The sequence below is a fragment of the Trichoderma camerunense genome (assembly GCF_050948025.1).
Source record: "Trichoderma camerunense strain CBS 138272 chromosome Unknown V8C40scaffold_4, whole genome shotgun sequence".
In the NCBI taxonomy this organism is placed as follows: domain Eukaryota; kingdom Fungi; phylum Ascomycota; class Sordariomycetes; order Hypocreales; family Hypocreaceae; genus Trichoderma; species Trichoderma camerunense.
This window is the reverse complement of record NW_028145366.1, coordinates 881,636-898,426: the sequence shown is the minus strand read 5'-3', so window position 1 is coordinate 898,426 and position 16,791 is coordinate 881,636. Positions and strand designations below refer to the sequence as shown.

The window sequence follows — 16,791 nt, the reverse complement described above, 5'->3', positions numbered from 1 at the left end:
CAAATATTACGTGTACCTACGACGTGGCGACGAGGTTGGGGGTGGAGAGGACGAGCCCAACAGCGGGGTAGAAGCTTGTGCTACATGAACTTCAAACAAAGGAAGCCGCCTTCAGATCGCAATTTCTTTCATCATGCTTGGTAAAGGTCTTTGTTTGCACTGTTTTCTTTGTCAAAAGTACCAAGTGTCAATATCATGTGGCAATTGGAGCTTCTTTCTTGGGTGATCCCCGCCTTTGGGGCCCTTTCCAAGAAGTTCATGGAGAGTGGACCAGACCCGGATCTATACCTCAGTGCCCAAGATTGCTACTCCGACATAATATCGATAGGATTAGTATTATCTACATCCTACGGAGAGTGGACTTTGGGCCTCGAAGACGAACAAATTGGCAAGCTATTAAAAGCCCTGGAGAGCCGATTCTCGAACAGATGGATGCCGCCCATCTTTAACACGCCGAACAAAGTACATGTATGTTTCAAATATGTCACTTATCACTTAACGACCCCAAGCCCTGGGCGGAGGTAGCTCATTATTGTCTGATAGATGCAAAATGCCGATAATGCCGAGTCGGAGAAGTTTCCCAACCTATATAAGCTTGCTAAGTCTCTCCAGTCATATGGCTTAGGAGGCTATTACGAATGCTATAGATTGCAGAGCCAGTCAACCGGGCTTCAAGATCAATACTTGAGACTACTCGGCCATAGTGTTCCTCTATTTCATAAGCAAGAGAAGAAATCTAAAGCAGAACGTGCGAAATTTCTCAAAAGGCTTACAAGAGCCAAGGACCACCTCCTGAATGTATATTTCCAACTCCCTCTCGGAGTGGACGCCGAGGAGCTTGATCTCTCCAGGCATCCCAGCTGTGGCATGAGAAGCCTGGCTAATAAAACTTATGGCCTCCTGGAACGGCATTGGAAATGCCACTGCATTCAACAGGCTTCGAGGTCGTCTGGGTTGAGAGAGGCAAGACTTAGTCTAATTATACATCGTCGGCTAGCATCAGAGGTGGCAGCACAAGGAATTACAGCCTATAGCTGCCCTCAAGCCAAGTTCGAGATCCTTCTACCCGTTTGCCAAGACAACGCTGAGTGGAAAGTGACAAATGTCGAAGTCGTCAAACTCTGGTAAGATGAAGGCTTACCAAGGTTATTGCTCACTCTCTGACTTTGTTGTAGGCCTGATGAACCTATATCAAGAAATCGAGAGCCCGTCAACAACGATATCTGCCGTCGGTTGTCCAAGAGCCGATATTTCCAAGTCGACCTTTTGGCCCAGAATGAAGAATTATGGCACCTTACGCCTAGGCCTGTTGAGAGTGTCAATCACCACACACATATGGAATCACTTCAACAGCTACTTGGCGATGGCGTTTCAGTTTCCGATATTTCGAAATATACATCCAAGGATAAGCTTAGTCTTTGCTACATTCTGGCGAATTCTATGCTCTTCCTGTATCCAGGTTCTTGGTTTCAAACGGCATGGAGTAGTGACAAGATCTACTTCGTCCGGGCATTCGGCAACTCAACAACGCCTGCCTTGACGTTTCCATATCTTTCAACCGTATTCCAGCAAATCCAAAACGATCCACCAAATCATATGCAGTATCACTCCCATCCCACAATTTTAGCCCTTGGTATTATCTTTCTGGAGATCGCTACAAGTGTCAAGTTCACGAGAAGATCTCATGAGCCAACTTCGTGGGAGCAATCCAACAGCGACGGCGTTCAAGCCTTGAAGCAACTCCAGGAGCTAGAGCATCAAATCGCTCGCGACCGTTCCAAGAGGGTATCGCGTACCTTAACAAAGGTCATCCGAGCTTGCCTAATACTGGACCCGCCATCAGGTTTCCCAACAAAGCAGCTATCTGAAGAAGGCCCAATCAGGCAATATATACTATCATGTATTATTCAACCTTTGGCGTCAGATCTTAGAAACGGATTCAATGTTTGTCTGGACAAACTGCATGATGATCTGACTCTAGAAACAACTGCAGGAAGTCTCGACCAGTCAAACATTAATAAAAGGCCATTTTCAACAGCAAAGGACTCCACATCGGCTCAAATACCCGGTATAATAGCCCTTCTGCCACTTGGATATCGTTACTAACTTTTGCAATACGTCAGAACCGGCATCAAAACTCTCAGACACGCGTGAATTATGTCTCCTCGAGGGCTGCGTAGGTGGGAAAATACGTCCTGGAGGCGACAAGTGAGTGATGCCGTCAGTGAGCCAGAATAATAGGTCCAGTGACTGATGCTACATGTTGTATAGGGTATTAGCGGCGGATGCCTGGTTCGAATGGCATACAGATGCTCTTAATCGGATAGAAGAACTACGCAGGCCGGGCGCTACTGAGCCGCAGAGAGTCAAAATTGCCATCTTAGACAGCGGCATTGAACTCTCCAAGGACCAAAAGGATATGTACGATGTCGAACCTAAAATCCAATATCGTAGTTGGATCGGAGAAGGCACAGAATGGAAAGATGATGTTGGACATGGTACGCATCTCGCTGTTCTCCTCCGCAAGGTTGCGCCAAATGCCATTATCCACGTTGCGCGGGTGTACAAAAAGAGGCCCCATGTTGAAAAATCAGCGCAAAGTATTGCTGAGGTGAGAACCTACATATGTATCTTTTTCACAAATGCTACTGTTAAAAATGTCAGCTAAATTACCATCTAGGCTATCCGGTATGCTGTAAACGATTGGAAAGTTGACCTTATCGTCATGCCTTTCGGGTTCGGAAGCAGGAACGACGACGTTTACAACGCAATCAAACACGCCGCTTTTAATGACGTCCTTATATTCGCGGCAGCTTCTAACGACGGTAAAAACCGCCCTGGCGGAGTCGCGTGGCCTGCTAGCGAGTCGCATGTCATCTGTGCCCATTCAGGAGACGGCCACGGCAACCCATCCTCATTCACGCCGAGCCCGAAGGAGAACATGAGGATCATGGTCCTTGGAGAATGTGTCAGGTCAGCGTGGCCGCCAAAATTAAAATTGCCCGGCGATGTCAAAGACATGAGCGGTACATCATGTGCTGCACCGATTGCCGCTGGGGTTGCAGCAGTCATTCTCGATTATGCAAGACAGTTTCTATCGCAGAAAGAGTGGGAGAGTCTTCGTCAAACCGATTCTATGCGTCGTATGTTTGAAAGACTCAAGGATCCAGATAATCATGCTGGCTACTGGTGGGTTCAGCATTGGGGATTATTTGACTCTAAGCGAGACGAATCTTGGATACGGGGAGAGATTAAGGGTTTTCTTGCTTAAGCAGTGATATAAAGAGCATCTACTAAGTCGAAGGTAGTGATTGTAATATAAAACTACAGGTGATTACCGCAAGTGAATAGTTATTCTTCATCTACCACCCTTCCTTCTATGTTAATCTTGATGGAGTCAGGAAAGTCCTTCAATCTATCCTCTTCATCCAACGGCTCCAACTCCCAACGATCTTCGTCCTCGTCATCGCTGGCATCATCAACGCTGTACTTTCCACCGCTCTTATACCTGTATCTGACCTGGCCGTCCCACTTCAACTTTATGCGGATAGCTCGATACGCAAACACAATCTTGTTCAGAGTCCGCCCACAGGATACGGTCTGGGCATTAGTGGCCGCCATGTTGAGTCCCAGGTCACCTATCGCTATCGGTTTCGCCGCAACGGTCAGCTTGGAGTTATGCTGGTTTTTCTCTGCGGAGGACTTTGTGAGCCCGGAAGCGATCTTCAAACCCGTGATCATGTATACCCTCCGCCTGCCAATAAGACTATTTTCCAGGAAGCTTTGCACACGTTGCGACGCCAAGATGCATTCAGCCACAAATTCTTGATTGGGATCAAATTCAAGAGTTTCAAGCAACTCGCAGCTGTAGATATTGTTTTTGTCCCGGGCGAAGGCGTAGACTAGATCCGCGGGTCCTTCGATTCCTTGGATAATGTTACTTCCGAGATTAGCCGTGGCCGTGAAGCTCTGACTCTCGCTTTCGTGAAAGTCAGTGCTGAGATTTTGGTTCATGAGATATTTGGGAACATTTATATATTCATGTTGATTTAGTGGCGCCGTTAGTGTCTCAAGATTGGAAAAGATGCTTCCCAGCCTTGGAGCCACGTCGCTGCGAGGATTGATGTTGAGATTTGGAGCCTGAAAATAATATAATTTGCCCATAGTTGCGGTTGGTTTAGTATTCAGCTAGGCATACAGTGGTAGTTGAGGCGTGCAGCCAACTATCGCGTCAGCACGAGTCTCGAGCGTCTGGCTTGTAAACCATCGTGATATTTCAGGACGGCTTCCAACCCAGCTCTCGATAGAACCCCTCTCTCAGATAGTCATGTGATGACAATGTTGTGATACCGTGTTCCAAGGGGAAATTTGACTGAAATAAGTCATATAACCAGTCGGTGTGTTTCGGAAGTATTGTATGTAACCTTCTGTGTACTACGACCTTTGGCCAGTGGCTGGTTCTAGCCAGGGGCTTCACTGGTCAAATCAGTCCTAGGCGCCATGTACAACATGACGCAGGGGTTAAGTAAACAGAAGGAGAGGGCTTTTGCCTCTCGCGGCCGATAGTGGTGCAATGTAGTTGTGGCCCCCTCGCAGGGATTATGCTTGGCTTCAGTCGAGGCCAAGGAATAACCTTCTTGCCCGCCGCCTACGAGGAGGGAGGTCTATCCCTACATTCGGCTATTTTTCTAGTTTAGAGCTATGTAAAAAAAGAAACAATACTCTTGTGACACTCTGAAAATTATCTACTACGTGAAGATGAAATGGTTCAAGTCCAGAATAAGACAGAAAGTCTCAATTGGTATAGCCGCTTGCGGAAGATTTGTACCCGCTGTTTACTACCGACGAAGGTTCTACCGAAAAAGGAGGCGTATACAAAAGAACATATTTATCGAATCCTAATAAACGAGGTTGAAGTTTGCTGTACATAACGCCCATCTCGATCGAACCAAATATCCTGACTTTAATATTTGTACTACCAGATCCTTAATTGGTCAAATGTCAGCTCGCTCTACTACCTTAGCCAAACGTGCTCGCGATATGGACAGTTCCCAAGCCAAAGCGCCGGTTAGGCTGAAGTCGCTGTTAGTCTATATTAAGAGCCCCAAATGACAATGTGATACACTCTAAGCATCACTTGTAAGGCTTTGTAAATTAACAAGCTCAGCATACCGCCCATTTTTCTTCATTAAATCGGCATGCGTCCCCTCTTCGATAACCCTTCCCATGTCGAATACGTAAATACGGTCTGCTCTCTGGATAGTACTCAACCGATGAGCCACTGCGATAGTTGTCCGACCCTTGGCCGCATTATCTAGTGCCGCTTGCACTAGTTGCTCAGACTCGGAGTCTAACGCTGATGTCGCTTCATCTAATAACAGAATTTTGGGGTCGCGAATTAAGGCCCGGGCGATAGCAATACGCTGCTTTTGGCCTCCGGATAGTAAGACACCTTTACTTCCAACAACCGTGTTAAAGCCATCTGGAAGAGATATGATGAAATCGTAGATATTAGCCTCGCGGCAGGCAAACTCAACAGCCTCATCAGACACATCTCCACAGGGGCTGCCCAGAGTAATGTTGTCTTTAATCGTGCCTTGGTACAGCGTCGGTTCCTGACTCACGAGGGAGATGAAAGACCGATAGTCTGCGATATTTAGTGTACTAATATCCTTACCATCGATATAAATCTCTCCAGCAGTAGGGTCGTAGAAACGTTCTAAAAGACTGACTGTGGTGCTCTTACCGCAGCCAGAGCTCCCTACAAGGGCGATATATTGACCTGGTTGGATGAAGAGATTGAGACCGCGAAGTACAAGCTGCTCCGGTCGTTCTGGATAGCGGAAATATACTTGACGAAACTCAATTTTCCCCTCAACCCTTTTAAGTCGTTCTCCCTCGGCTGACCAGGTATCAATTGTAGGTTGGCGATCGAATAATGTCTTGAGTTCCGTCGCGGCTCGGTGTGCGTTACTCATGTTGGGTGCAAAGGAGAAGATAGTTCCAGCTGACTGTGACCCAAAAATGACTGTCGTAAGACACAAAAAGAATTGAAACTCGTCGTAATCCCCCTTGCCAATCAGTGTACCGCCGTACCAGAAGCCCAAAGCAAGGCAAAGGAATATTAGACTTTGTGATGCGGCATAGAGAACACTGGATTTAATAACCGATACAAGGCTTCTATGCCGCTGTGTCCTAAGTGCCTCTCTATATTCGTTTAGCACACCAACCTCGCGTGTAAGAGAGGCGACAGTGCGCATCGAAGACACCGCTTCCGATGCAAATGATGCTGATGCCGCGTATTCAGCTTTTGACCGCTGTTGAAACTGCGCCAGTATCCAAAACCGATAGAATCCACAAGCGAGAAGAACCGGCGTAGCAGATAGGCAAACAAGAGACAGTTTCCAGCCGACAGCTAGTGACATAACTACGCCAATCACCAGGGTCGCCATCATCATGGTCAGTGTTCCCAGTGTAACGCCACTGAGGCCGGCTACGTGTGTCGTCTCTGTAGATAAGAACGCTGTGAGAGATCCAGACGTATTTTCGTCCTTGTCAAAAAAAGCAACATCTTGTCGCAAGATAGTACGGAATGCGCGTTCTCTCACACGGCGGATCAATTTCTCAGAGCAGAAGCCAAATGCGGCACCTTGTAGTGCATACGCGATGAACTGGACAACCGCAATCATTAAGAGCATGGCACTCCAGAAGTTAGAACTTCTCTTTAGTGCGGCTCTATTTTGGTCATTTATAGGATGTGATAGTGTCGAAATCTCTTTAGCAAAGAAGACTAGCACAACGACAGTCAGACATGGACATTCTGTATTGTTGAGATTGTGGAGGAGGGGGGGGCCTTTTACCTGACATGACGGGATAAGTGGCGCCACATATGATTGAGAAAACCAGCCCTGAAATCATAATCTTCCATTCTGGATCATTGAATGACTTGATGAGAGCTATCAAGGTCCATAGGCTGTAGCCTTTCTCTGTTTCATGATTCGAAGTCGCCTTTTGTAAAACCTCCGTCGTGGGTGCCTCCTCATGATGCATCTTGATGTCGCTTCCCAAATCGGTTGGAATCTCGTCAAAAAGGTGCTGTTCTTTTTCTTCCAGCTGCTCTCGAGCATCAATCGTCAAAGCGTCACTCCCAAGTATGTCTTGCGCTGATACAAGATCAAAATAATGGCCTTTGGTGTTGATTAACTCAACATGCGTGCCCTGCTCGATGATACGGCCATGAGACATGACGACAATGTTATGAGCATCCTTGATAGTCGATAGACGGTGCGCAATGATGATGGTGGTACGGCCAGCCGCAGCCACTTCGAGGGCAGCTTGTACAGCACTCTCAGATTTTGTGTCGAGCGCAGAAGTGGCCTCGTCAAGTAACAAGACTAATATTACCAATTAGTATAAACCTCATGTTTGATCTCTTGGGGTAAGCTTGGTATGAACAAACTTTTAGGGTCTGATACGATGGCTCTAGCAATGGCAATGCGTTGCTTTTGGCCACCAGAAAGGAGGAAGCCCTTCTCCCCCACATTCGTCTCATAGCCCTCGGGCAGTCTCATCACAAACTCATGTACATTTGCCTTTTTTGATGCCTCGATGACAAGTTGCCGGTGCTCCTGGTCTGTCTCGTATTCGAATTTGGTGCCAATAAGACCATAACGGATGTTCTGGTAGATAGAAGTGCTAAAAAGAGTCGGCTCTTGACTGACTAATGCCACTTGTTGACGGAGCCATCTCAAGTTCAGCTGGCTGATATCGTGACCATCGAGGTATATCGCACCGCCGACGGGCTCGTAGAATCGCTCGATTAAACCGATGAAAGTGCTCTTCCCAGAGCCTGACGCACCGACTAAAGCGGTGACCATACCGGCTGGAATCTTGAGGCTTACACTTTCCATTACTATCATTTCGGGGCGCGATGGGTAGATATGCTGGACATTCTTGAAGTAAAGATTACCTTTCACATGATCTAGTGTCTCGCCTTCATCCTTCATTGGATCGATAGGCGACAGGCGGTTGATGGTGTTTGCGATATTCCCCACAGCCGCAATAGCCGTCGTAAAGGCTTGGATATGCGGCATGACATTTACTAGAGAGAAAGAGCCCACAATGATGGAAAATACGACGATTAGAAGCTTTGATAAAGGAATGACTCCATCCAAAACGTAGCTGCTTCCCTGCCAGAACGCTAGAGCGTAGGTGAGATAGAGGATAAGCCACATCGTAGCTGACATGCAGGCCATCGACTTCTGCATCTTATAGCCATATTTGGCTCCTTTGTCTAGATATCCACCATATTTCCTGGCTAATCGGTCTTGTGTACCGAAGGCGATGGCATTGCGGATAGAGCTGATCACCTCTTCGGCCAGACTACCACCTTGGGCGTAGGCATCAAGAGAGACCTTGTTGTTCTTAAGCATAAAGCTGGAGCCGATACTGGTAGTCAAAAATAGGGCAAAGAGGCAACAAGATAGGATCAGAGTGAGTTTCCAATACATGATGAACCCCACAACATAGGCTGTGATAAAGGTAGCAATGGCTGCAATAGTCAGCGAAACCTTTTCAGATATACCATCTTGTATGAGGCTGGTTTCGGCAGTAATTCTGGTGGTCACCTCGCCCGCCCCCAGATTGTCAAAGAAGCCGATATTTTGGCGTAAGCAACTTGCAAGATAATGCTCTCGGATTTTGGCTGTGATGTGCTCGCCAGTGTATATGAAACCCACGGTGCAGACAAACGATGCAACAAATTGACCGATGGCGAGATAAATAAAATACAGGACAAATTTGGTTATCTGGTTAGTGAAGTCGTTATATGTAAGAGATTGACCACCGTCTCTGTCGTTTGAATAGCCCTGAAAAGAATTTTGAAGTTGGCCAAAAACGATATTCATGAGTGGCATGGTGGCACCTGATGCTACCGCGAAAATGGAAGAGACTGCAATGATTATGGCATCATTACGCGTAATATAGCAGTAGATGACTTTTATGCCTTGTTGAACCTCTGGAGTGACGACTTGGCGCTTGAGGATCTTCGCTTGGTGAGGTGGGAGATGTCCATAGGGGTCTTGTTCGTCTTCGGACTCGGTATGCCGAGAGTTTTCGGGATTGTATGGTACACGAATGGGAGATTCTTGCGTCTTGTGTGATACTAGAACTTCTTTGTGTGAGAAGTCTACTTTTTGAACTTCTTGTGCATCATTTCCAATTGTTTCATTGCTGATAGATGTCCCTCTTGATCGTTGAGAATCTTCACTGGCATAACCAGTACCGATATTCTTACTCCTCTTCCCAGAGGTTTCGGCCGCCATAATTGAAAAGCAGTAGCATGTGTTGGAGTGTGACCTAAATACTGGAATTGGCCGTCAGTATTGCCTCCTGCTTTGCTCCTGGCTGTCGTGGATATGACCATGAATATGAAGGTACCACACGATGATAAGAGCACGTACCAGCTGGTGTTTAACCAGACATCGATATTTAAGAAGCGTTTGTTAAGAGGGAACAAGAATCTACATGCGTTTTGGATCTAGCACTGAGAGAAGGGATGTAAACATGCCTAAGGTCGGTCACAGTGGCAATACGAGGTTGGATTGAGCAACCGCGATGCGGCACACCTACGAATCTTCAGCTAACCACAACAGGCGTTGCGAAGATATCTACCGATTGTATTGACTTGGAGGTTCATTACAACTGTGGTTTGGTAATGATGTAACCTACCTATATACACGTAGGCAGCATCACCATCATCATCCATGCCGACAGATCGACATCTCAGATACAAATTAATATGAATACAACTTGGTAAGTATACCAGCTGAATGAGTAAATTCCATGTCATCAGCCAGTACCGAGAATGTGTACTAGGCAATATGCATGCTGCCATCTGAGACATCATCGTCGATGTCATTTCAATTGGAGGATCTATGTAGAACAGATTAGAGTCTGGTAATCTTGCTCTTGGAGAATTTGAATACAATTCGAACAATGAAGACAATCAACTCGATACTCAAAAAGATCAGGCGCACATCCATTTTGTCAGGTTCTTCTGGAGCCGAATGCCTGCATCTAGTCTTTTCTATGCTCTGCACTTCATGCTATGAAGATGTACTGCGTCATGTCTCACCAAACGACGCTCACAGTATCCCTTCAAATGGCATGAGATTAAGCCAGAGTAGAGGAAATACTTAATTACTGTTTAAATTTGAGTCAAGTGTCAGCGCATTCTGGAAGTCCGAGCTGCCCCGGCCTTCCTGATGCCGTGCCAACATTCCAGCCATCGCCCCCGTGATATGAATGATCTGCATGTCTGTCTTTCGTCTTTACGATTCAGGTTTCTTCCCTCGTCGGTTCAATGCACTAATAATTTCAAGTACCGCGTTAAGAGTGACAAATAGTTTCGTTATATAGTTTCTGCCTCTGAATATCTGGTATAGGCTGGATTTGGTACAACAGCGCGGAATCACGGAATCAACCAAGTGCACCTCTCTTTCGCGTCTATACTGTCGCGTACACCGGAAAGTGTAAGGAACCTGCGAATCAGGCCATTTTTGTACGTTTCAAAGATGTAGATATAATGTGGTTCTTGGCACTCGATACTCAATCTCTCCTTGCTCTGATGTGGTTGTGGTGGAATCATAAATGGAGATGAATCGAATGGCGAGCGAGAACCACTAGGTGTAGATGTTTGTCGCCCGAGAAATGGCTTCCTGATTGCTGCATCTATACACGGTAACATTAAGAGTGGAATCGGCTAGTTACTTGACTAAATACCGCGCTCATTGCAATGACTTGAGGGGGAATTTGCTTCTAGGAAAAGAGTCATGGTATGTGTCCACTAGAGAGAAAGTCGCGTGTTTGGAAAGCTGAACCGTGACCTTAAGCTACATGTAGAGATAGAGCATCTGCCGACAAGCAATAATCGATCTGGGGCCCTTCAGAATCATTCTAAGTATAGATAGTTTGGAGATTTGTTAGCTCAAAGATAAAGCGTACGTGTTATCAATAAGTCCTTTTTGTTGCTTGCCGGGTAGACAGCACGGAGTGTCTGCCATCTCCAATTTTTGCTCTCCGCGGTCATCGACTATGACAAGATGCTCGTGTAGCTCATATCTTCAGGCTTTTAAAATGCTATAATTTAATTACAACTAACAAGAACAAATCGACGCGTATCATCTATGGCCTCTCCTCTGAAGACTGCGATTTGAGTTGTGAAAACGAGATCAACTTGTAGTAAAGGGCATGGAACTTGGCCCCAGTCAGATTCTTTTGTAGCAGTGTCTCTATTTTCTCACGATAATAGTATTGAATAACAATTTGAATAATTCATCTCGCTGTAAAATAACAAAAGCTCATCAATTGCTACCTAAAATTCCCTAAAACATATGAACCTTCTTTGCAGAGTGAAACATGGCCGGCAAGAAATCCCTATTGTCATTCAAATTCTCAATCGCCTGCCGAAGCACCGCAGGCGTGTCCTTCAACACCGTAGCACTCAAATGCTTATCGAAATGCTTGGCCTTGGTTTCGGCGACCTTTTCGATAAATGGCAAATAATCCCAGAAATGCGATTTTTCGTCATCCTCCTCGCCGTCTTTTGACGCCGCTGTAGAGCCACGCAGCGTCGGCGGCTGTTGACTCGGCCTCGAGTCTTGATCTCCGATATTGGATACCGAGTCTTCGGGACGGAGCTCCTGGTTGGGCAAATTGCTCGGCGTCTCAAAGCTCGAAGCTGTGAATTGAGATTGCGGATCTATGGGAGCTGACCACATGTCATCTTGTGGCATGCTCATCGCGGAATCGTAAGAGTGATGCTCCGAACTTGGCCGCAATCCTCTCGCAGCTTCACTTCTATCCTGGGTGTACTCATCCAGGTAGTCGTACTCATTCTGTGTATTACCAATTTCGCCGTCATTGGTATCAATCCTGTCAACCACGCTTTGTTGAATGTCTTCAGGCTCATGCTCAGCTTTCTCATCCACCGGTGCCAGATCACGCAGTATGCGACCGACCAGCTTTCTCCTCTTGAGCTTGCGCTCCTTTGACTTGAGCAGCATTGTCAAGATTTTGCACATTTCTTCCTTCTTTCGGTTCATGTATGTGTTCCACGCCAACACCAGCCCATCTTCCGGAATACAATTCTCAAAGTCAATCTCACTTGTTGGGATTCGATAGCCGTAAAATGGATGTGTTGAGCCCAGCTCGAGATGACAGAGAAACCAGTTGGCGTCGCTCACGCCTGAGCATCGTGCAAGAACCCACTCACCCGCCACAAGTCGCAGGTCTTCTTCCTGGATAAACTTGATCATCCGGCTGATAGTCTTCTCTTCGTCCGTGTCGCGAATCTGTTGACCTTCCGATTCCTCATTCTCAACCTCATCCTTGTTGCCAGAATCATCCAAAATCTCCGACCCAAGTAGGTCGCTTTCTGTGCCATCATTTGCTTCATCTTTCCCCTTTTTCTTTTTCTTCTTTTTATCTCCGTTCTTGTCGTCTTTGTCCTTTTTATCTCTCTTCAACTTATTCCAAAGCACCTTGGCAGTGGTTTTGTGCTCTCGCTTTTTATCTTCCTTTTTACTTGGAATTTTCTCTTTCATCACGTCGAAATCAATTCCATCGTTGACCTCGAGCTGTTTCCTCAAGAGGCCACTCTTGCAGGAAAATCGTACGATCACTTGGGCAAAGCCTGTACTGATTGAGCAGTAACCGGATATTATTTGCTCTGTACTTGTCGTATGCTCGACTTGTTGCCGAAGGCCATCAATATCCGCCATTGTGATAATAACACGCTGAACGTCGAAGATACCTTCAATGCCTGCATTGGTGACTATGATAGGGTGTGGCGAGACCATGTTCGAGGAGCCAAAATATGACACCTTGTTGGTGGAGATTTCTTGATGCTGCTGCTCCTCAATCTTGTATTGTATCCCATGTATTTTTGCCGGCAGTAGGTCTTTTAGAGTATTTCGATCTGCTTTGAATCCTTGGGAAACTCTCGAAGCCCAATTCTGGAGATATCGAGTGACATCGTCGTCGGGATTCACAATCTCATCTCCATCCTGCGCCTTGTTATGTGACTCTACCATCGACGCCACTCGAGTTTGACCTGCTTCAGAGAGTTGCTCTACAAATCTGCTCTTTCTACCTAAAGGCGTAGACTCATCATCAACGCCCCCCTCAGGAGATGGAATCTCCGTTGGAACCACAGCAGACACATCATCTGCAGGCGTAAGGTCTTGGTTCGTAATTGGAGAAACAGGTCGCTCAACTGGTGCAGTATCATCGGTTGATACCCGAGCAGGTATGTCGTAAACGTGATCCATTTCGGTGTTGATAGAAACTTGGGACGTAAGATTTCTCATCATTATAGTTTGCGGTTCGATATTCGGGCCAGGCTTTGGTCTAGTGGAAGGGTTGATGATGTATCCAATGAATTTGCTGATAATCTCAATCTCATATGGCAATGCCTCGGCTCTACTGTGGACGCTGGCATGGCTCCCAAGCTTTTCTGCTTTTGAATGGTCAACTGGGGGCGTTTTCAGTTCATCCAACTTGAAGCTCTTGACAATTGTTGCAATGTCTTGAATCCATTCAACTTCCTGCTTAGGCGGAGTGTTCTTCTTGAGAAAATCGATCGCATCGCGCAAAAGTGCGACAACGGCATGATACGAGCTTGTTGTCCTCAGCATCTTGTCCTTTTCAATTTCCGAAAAAGAATTGCGGCTGTGCAGCCTTCCGCCTTTGGCTTTGTATGCCTCCTGTGTTGATGGATACATCGAGCGGCCGCGCATCGAACTTCCTTTGTTATACCCAGCCCAGTTAAAAACTGACACATCGTTATGGATGGTGATTGTTTCATCGAGGAGTCGGCAGAGTGCTTTCTCATATCCCTCTGCAGAAAAAGTTGGGAATCGAACACCCAAGATACCCATCAATGAATATGCACGATCAAATGACTTTGTAGTCTTTCGCTCGCATGCCAAAGTCATGACTTCTTGGGTGGTGAAACCAAATCTCTGGGTACCTTCTATCCAAGAGTCGAGGAGTGTGATGTTGCCAAAGTCAGCAATGTATTGTCGGTCCTCCTGGATCAAAGGTTTCACCAGGTCGACGACAACATTCAAGATGTACGCAAGAGTCTTGGATAATATCTCTTCCTTTTCTTCCGTATTCTTCATTTCGTCGATGGAGCATTGTTCCTTTGCTTCGGGAAAGGAGTTGAGCAGCTCTTGGAAGAGCTTTTTCCGCATCTCAAGCTTCACCCTCTTCTCCGCTTCCCTTTTTAGCCTCAACAGTTCCTTTTCCTGGGCTTCGCTCGGTTTACCGCCACCAATCTCACTTTGCAACATTCGCTGAACAATGATGGGGTACCGAGTTTCATCGTAGCATTCGATTAGACCCACGGCGGCAAAGAAAACGGCTTGTGCCATTTCGGATTTGGCAGTCTCACGGGATATGTCCTTGGGGAAACAGAATCCCATCAACTCGAGAGCTTTGATGATAGAAAGTGCATGCAATACCCTTTCTTCTGCGTCCGGGCTAGTTTGAGGGAATGCATTCTCGGGAACCATGAAAAGCTTTTGCTTTGCTTTGTCCTTTTCGTTGGCCTCAATCTGAGGAAATTTAGTTGCCAATGCTGGGTCCCAAAGTACCGATATTTCTCGTAGCAAGGCGTCTCGTGAGGACTTGTCATTCAGTATTTCGCTCTTAGTTGGTTCGGGCTTGACGACATGGAACACGGTGTCCATCAAATTCCATGGCATCGCAATCGAAGTCAATAGCCGGTTGCTCAAAGACTGACTATCATCGACTTCTACCTCTTCTGACTCTTTCTGAATCCTAGGGTAGACCACTTTCATCGCGTCACTTTGGAGAACCGCCCCAGAGTTCAACAGCGCAGTCATTAAAACCTCGGGCTTCCACGAGTTTGGGGTGGGCTTGACGTCGAGAGCCTCGGTATATAGATCGATATAAGGTATGAGATGATACGCGCGTCCTAGATTCTCAACAGGTCGGTGTAGGAACTGCCAGTCAGCATTGACAAAGTATGTCATTCTACTCATGACCAACTCTTGCAGCGTCCATCCTCTCGTAGACCACTCAACTTCCGGCTCATTGTCAATATCTCTGTAGCTCTGAACTTGATCCAATTCTCGGTCCGGGATTGAAGCCAACTTCTCATAATCGCCATCTGTGTCCAAGAACTCCTTCCAATAGATCTCTGCATCAGATCCTTTGGGCGACTTATCGAATCCAGTGTCCAAGTGTACCAGAGTAAACGCGGATTGTGCATACCAATCCCCCATAAGCGACATTGATTCAGAATACTCGTTATGGTTGCTCTTGTCTATGCAGCAGGTATCAAGCCACACATAAGACTTTTGTTGCTTTTGGCCTGGTAGCAGGCCACGGTCGAAAATCTCTCCAGCTTTCAGAATGGACTGCTCGATTTTGATGGCGGATCTCCATAGACGTAAGCAGCGAATCATACCGTCCACTGACTCACGGAGATCCCGACTGAGAGCATCGAATTTTATATTCTCCGACTGCTTGTCTCTTTCCCATTCTGTGTCAAATACTCTGTCGTATGCGGCCTTAATAACGTCGTGGTTCTCATCAACATTATTGGTTATAGGTTCGTATTGATCAGCCTCCACTGTCGATGTTCCATTTGTATTTCCACCACCAGGATATTTCGCCTTATTGTTGAGGTCCTTGTATACTCTGTTTTCCATCTCTATAACCTTCTGGTCTCGAACAATACTCTCCAAGTTTGCGTGCGCGTCGCGTACTTCCGCGTGAATCTTTCTGCTCTTGTGGTGCATCCCAAGAAGAGATAAGACATAGCAGCCTTGCTGTGATAGCCTCTCATCAAGTCTATTCTTTACGGCATAACCGTTAACATTTTTTCTTTGTTGCTTCACCTTCTCCTTACAGTATTTTAAAATGATCTCAACATCATTTCGATCCGAGTTGTACCAAACTGGATAAGACTCAGAGACGTCTTCTCTAGCCTTTCGAAGTAGGTCCAGGTTGATTTCAGGGTCCTTCCAGCGGTGGGATACCATGCAGTATGGTGCCGATGGATCAATGTTATCAACAAGCATACGATCTGCTATGTCGAACATTCGGTAAGGTCTTAGCCCCTCGGTGGAGTTGTTTGCTATCCCCAAGAACCCAACGTCTTGGATTCTGGTAAGACTTTGACCCAGTTCGGAGGTAATCTCTGGTCTAAACCGGGGAACGAGCCATGATGTGACGATACTTCTTAGCATCTCTTCGTGAAACCCCATCGTCTTGAGCATTTTCCTCGCAACGAGAACTCTCTTTGAAGAGTCCTCTTCGTCAAGTTGATCTGGCATGGTAGAGTAGGGGATGGAGGATATGTCCTCCTGTGTTGTAGATGAGGTTGTTGAAGTCTGCAAAGAAGACTATATGGTAATAATCGGTTAAAGATCACAAAATAAGTAATAAATTTGTAGTTTCGTCAACAAATCATCGCATTATAGGGCGGCTGAGAGATCTCTGGATCAGCAAGTCTCTAAATTCAACGATGCTTATATATAGCCAATTGCCAAAGTCATAGGCGCATAATGCGCAATTTGAGCCGCAATGATATAGTTTCGGTGTTCTTTGTACTATGAAGAAGACATGAATCGTGCTTGGAGCCTCTCTTCTCCCCGCGCATGTCTCTTCAGTCTCTGTCATTTGTTAGGCTGTGGCAAGCGACCACTCACCGAATTTGGGATTTGATTGGCCAGTTGTGGAAGACATGCTATTCTG

General features: G+C 46.3%; 4 protein-coding genes across 4 annotated transcripts; 1 reads left to right on the top strand and 3 right to left on the bottom strand.

Moving 5' to 3' along the window:
* Positions 1-142: 142 nt before the first annotated feature.
* On the top strand, positions 143-3,271 carry V8C40DRAFT_285291 (S8/S53 family peptidase; the record flags this gene model as incomplete). Its single annotated transcript, XM_083222339.1, has 6 exons — positions 143-468; positions 574-1,124; positions 1,176-1,843; positions 2,124-2,208; positions 2,272-2,611; positions 2,681-3,271. The coding sequence occupies exons 1-6, from the start codon at positions 196-198 to the stop codon at positions 3,269-3,271; spliced, it is 2,508 nt and encodes an 835-aa protein (XP_083076212.1). The 5' UTR covers positions 143-195.
* A 15-nt stretch (positions 3,272-3,286) lies between these two features.
* On the bottom strand, positions 3,287-4,308 carry V8C40DRAFT_285285 (uncharacterized protein). The gene has a single exon (XM_083222338.1). It carries the CDS (start codon positions 4,162-4,164, stop codon positions 3,352-3,354), a length of 813 nt encoding a protein of 270 aa, XP_083076211.1. The 5' UTR covers positions 4,165-4,308; the 3' UTR covers positions 3,287-3,351.
* Positions 4,309-5,126: 818 nt separating this feature from the next.
* V8C40DRAFT_285282 (P-loop containing nucleoside triphosphate hydrolase protein) lies at positions 5,127-9,323 on the bottom strand (the record flags this gene model as incomplete). The annotated part of the gene is made up of 3 exons (XM_083222337.1): positions 5,127-6,790; positions 6,861-7,394; positions 7,460-9,323. 3 exons carry the CDS (start codon positions 9,321-9,323, stop codon positions 5,127-5,129), a joined length of 4,062 nt encoding a protein of 1,353 aa, XP_083076210.1.
* Positions 9,324-11,272: 1,949 nt separating this feature from the next.
* On the bottom strand, positions 11,273-16,659 carry V8C40DRAFT_237343 (uncharacterized protein). The gene has a single exon (XM_083214227.1). It carries the CDS (start codon positions 16,368-16,370, stop codon positions 11,385-11,387), a length of 4,986 nt encoding a protein of 1,661 aa, XP_083076209.1. The 5' UTR covers positions 16,371-16,659; the 3' UTR covers positions 11,273-11,384.
* Between the last annotated feature and the right edge of the window lie 132 nt (positions 16,660-16,791).

Bases quoted from the DNA above. Each gene is read 5' to 3' on its own strand.
- V8C40DRAFT_285285 (XM_083222338.1), bottom strand. From the start codon at position 4,164: ATGGGCAAATTATATTATTTTCAGGCTCCAAATCTCAACATCAATCCT.
- V8C40DRAFT_237343 (XM_083214227.1), bottom strand. From the start codon at position 16,370: ATGCCAGATCAACTTGACGAAGAGGACTCTTCAAAGAGAGTTCTCGTT.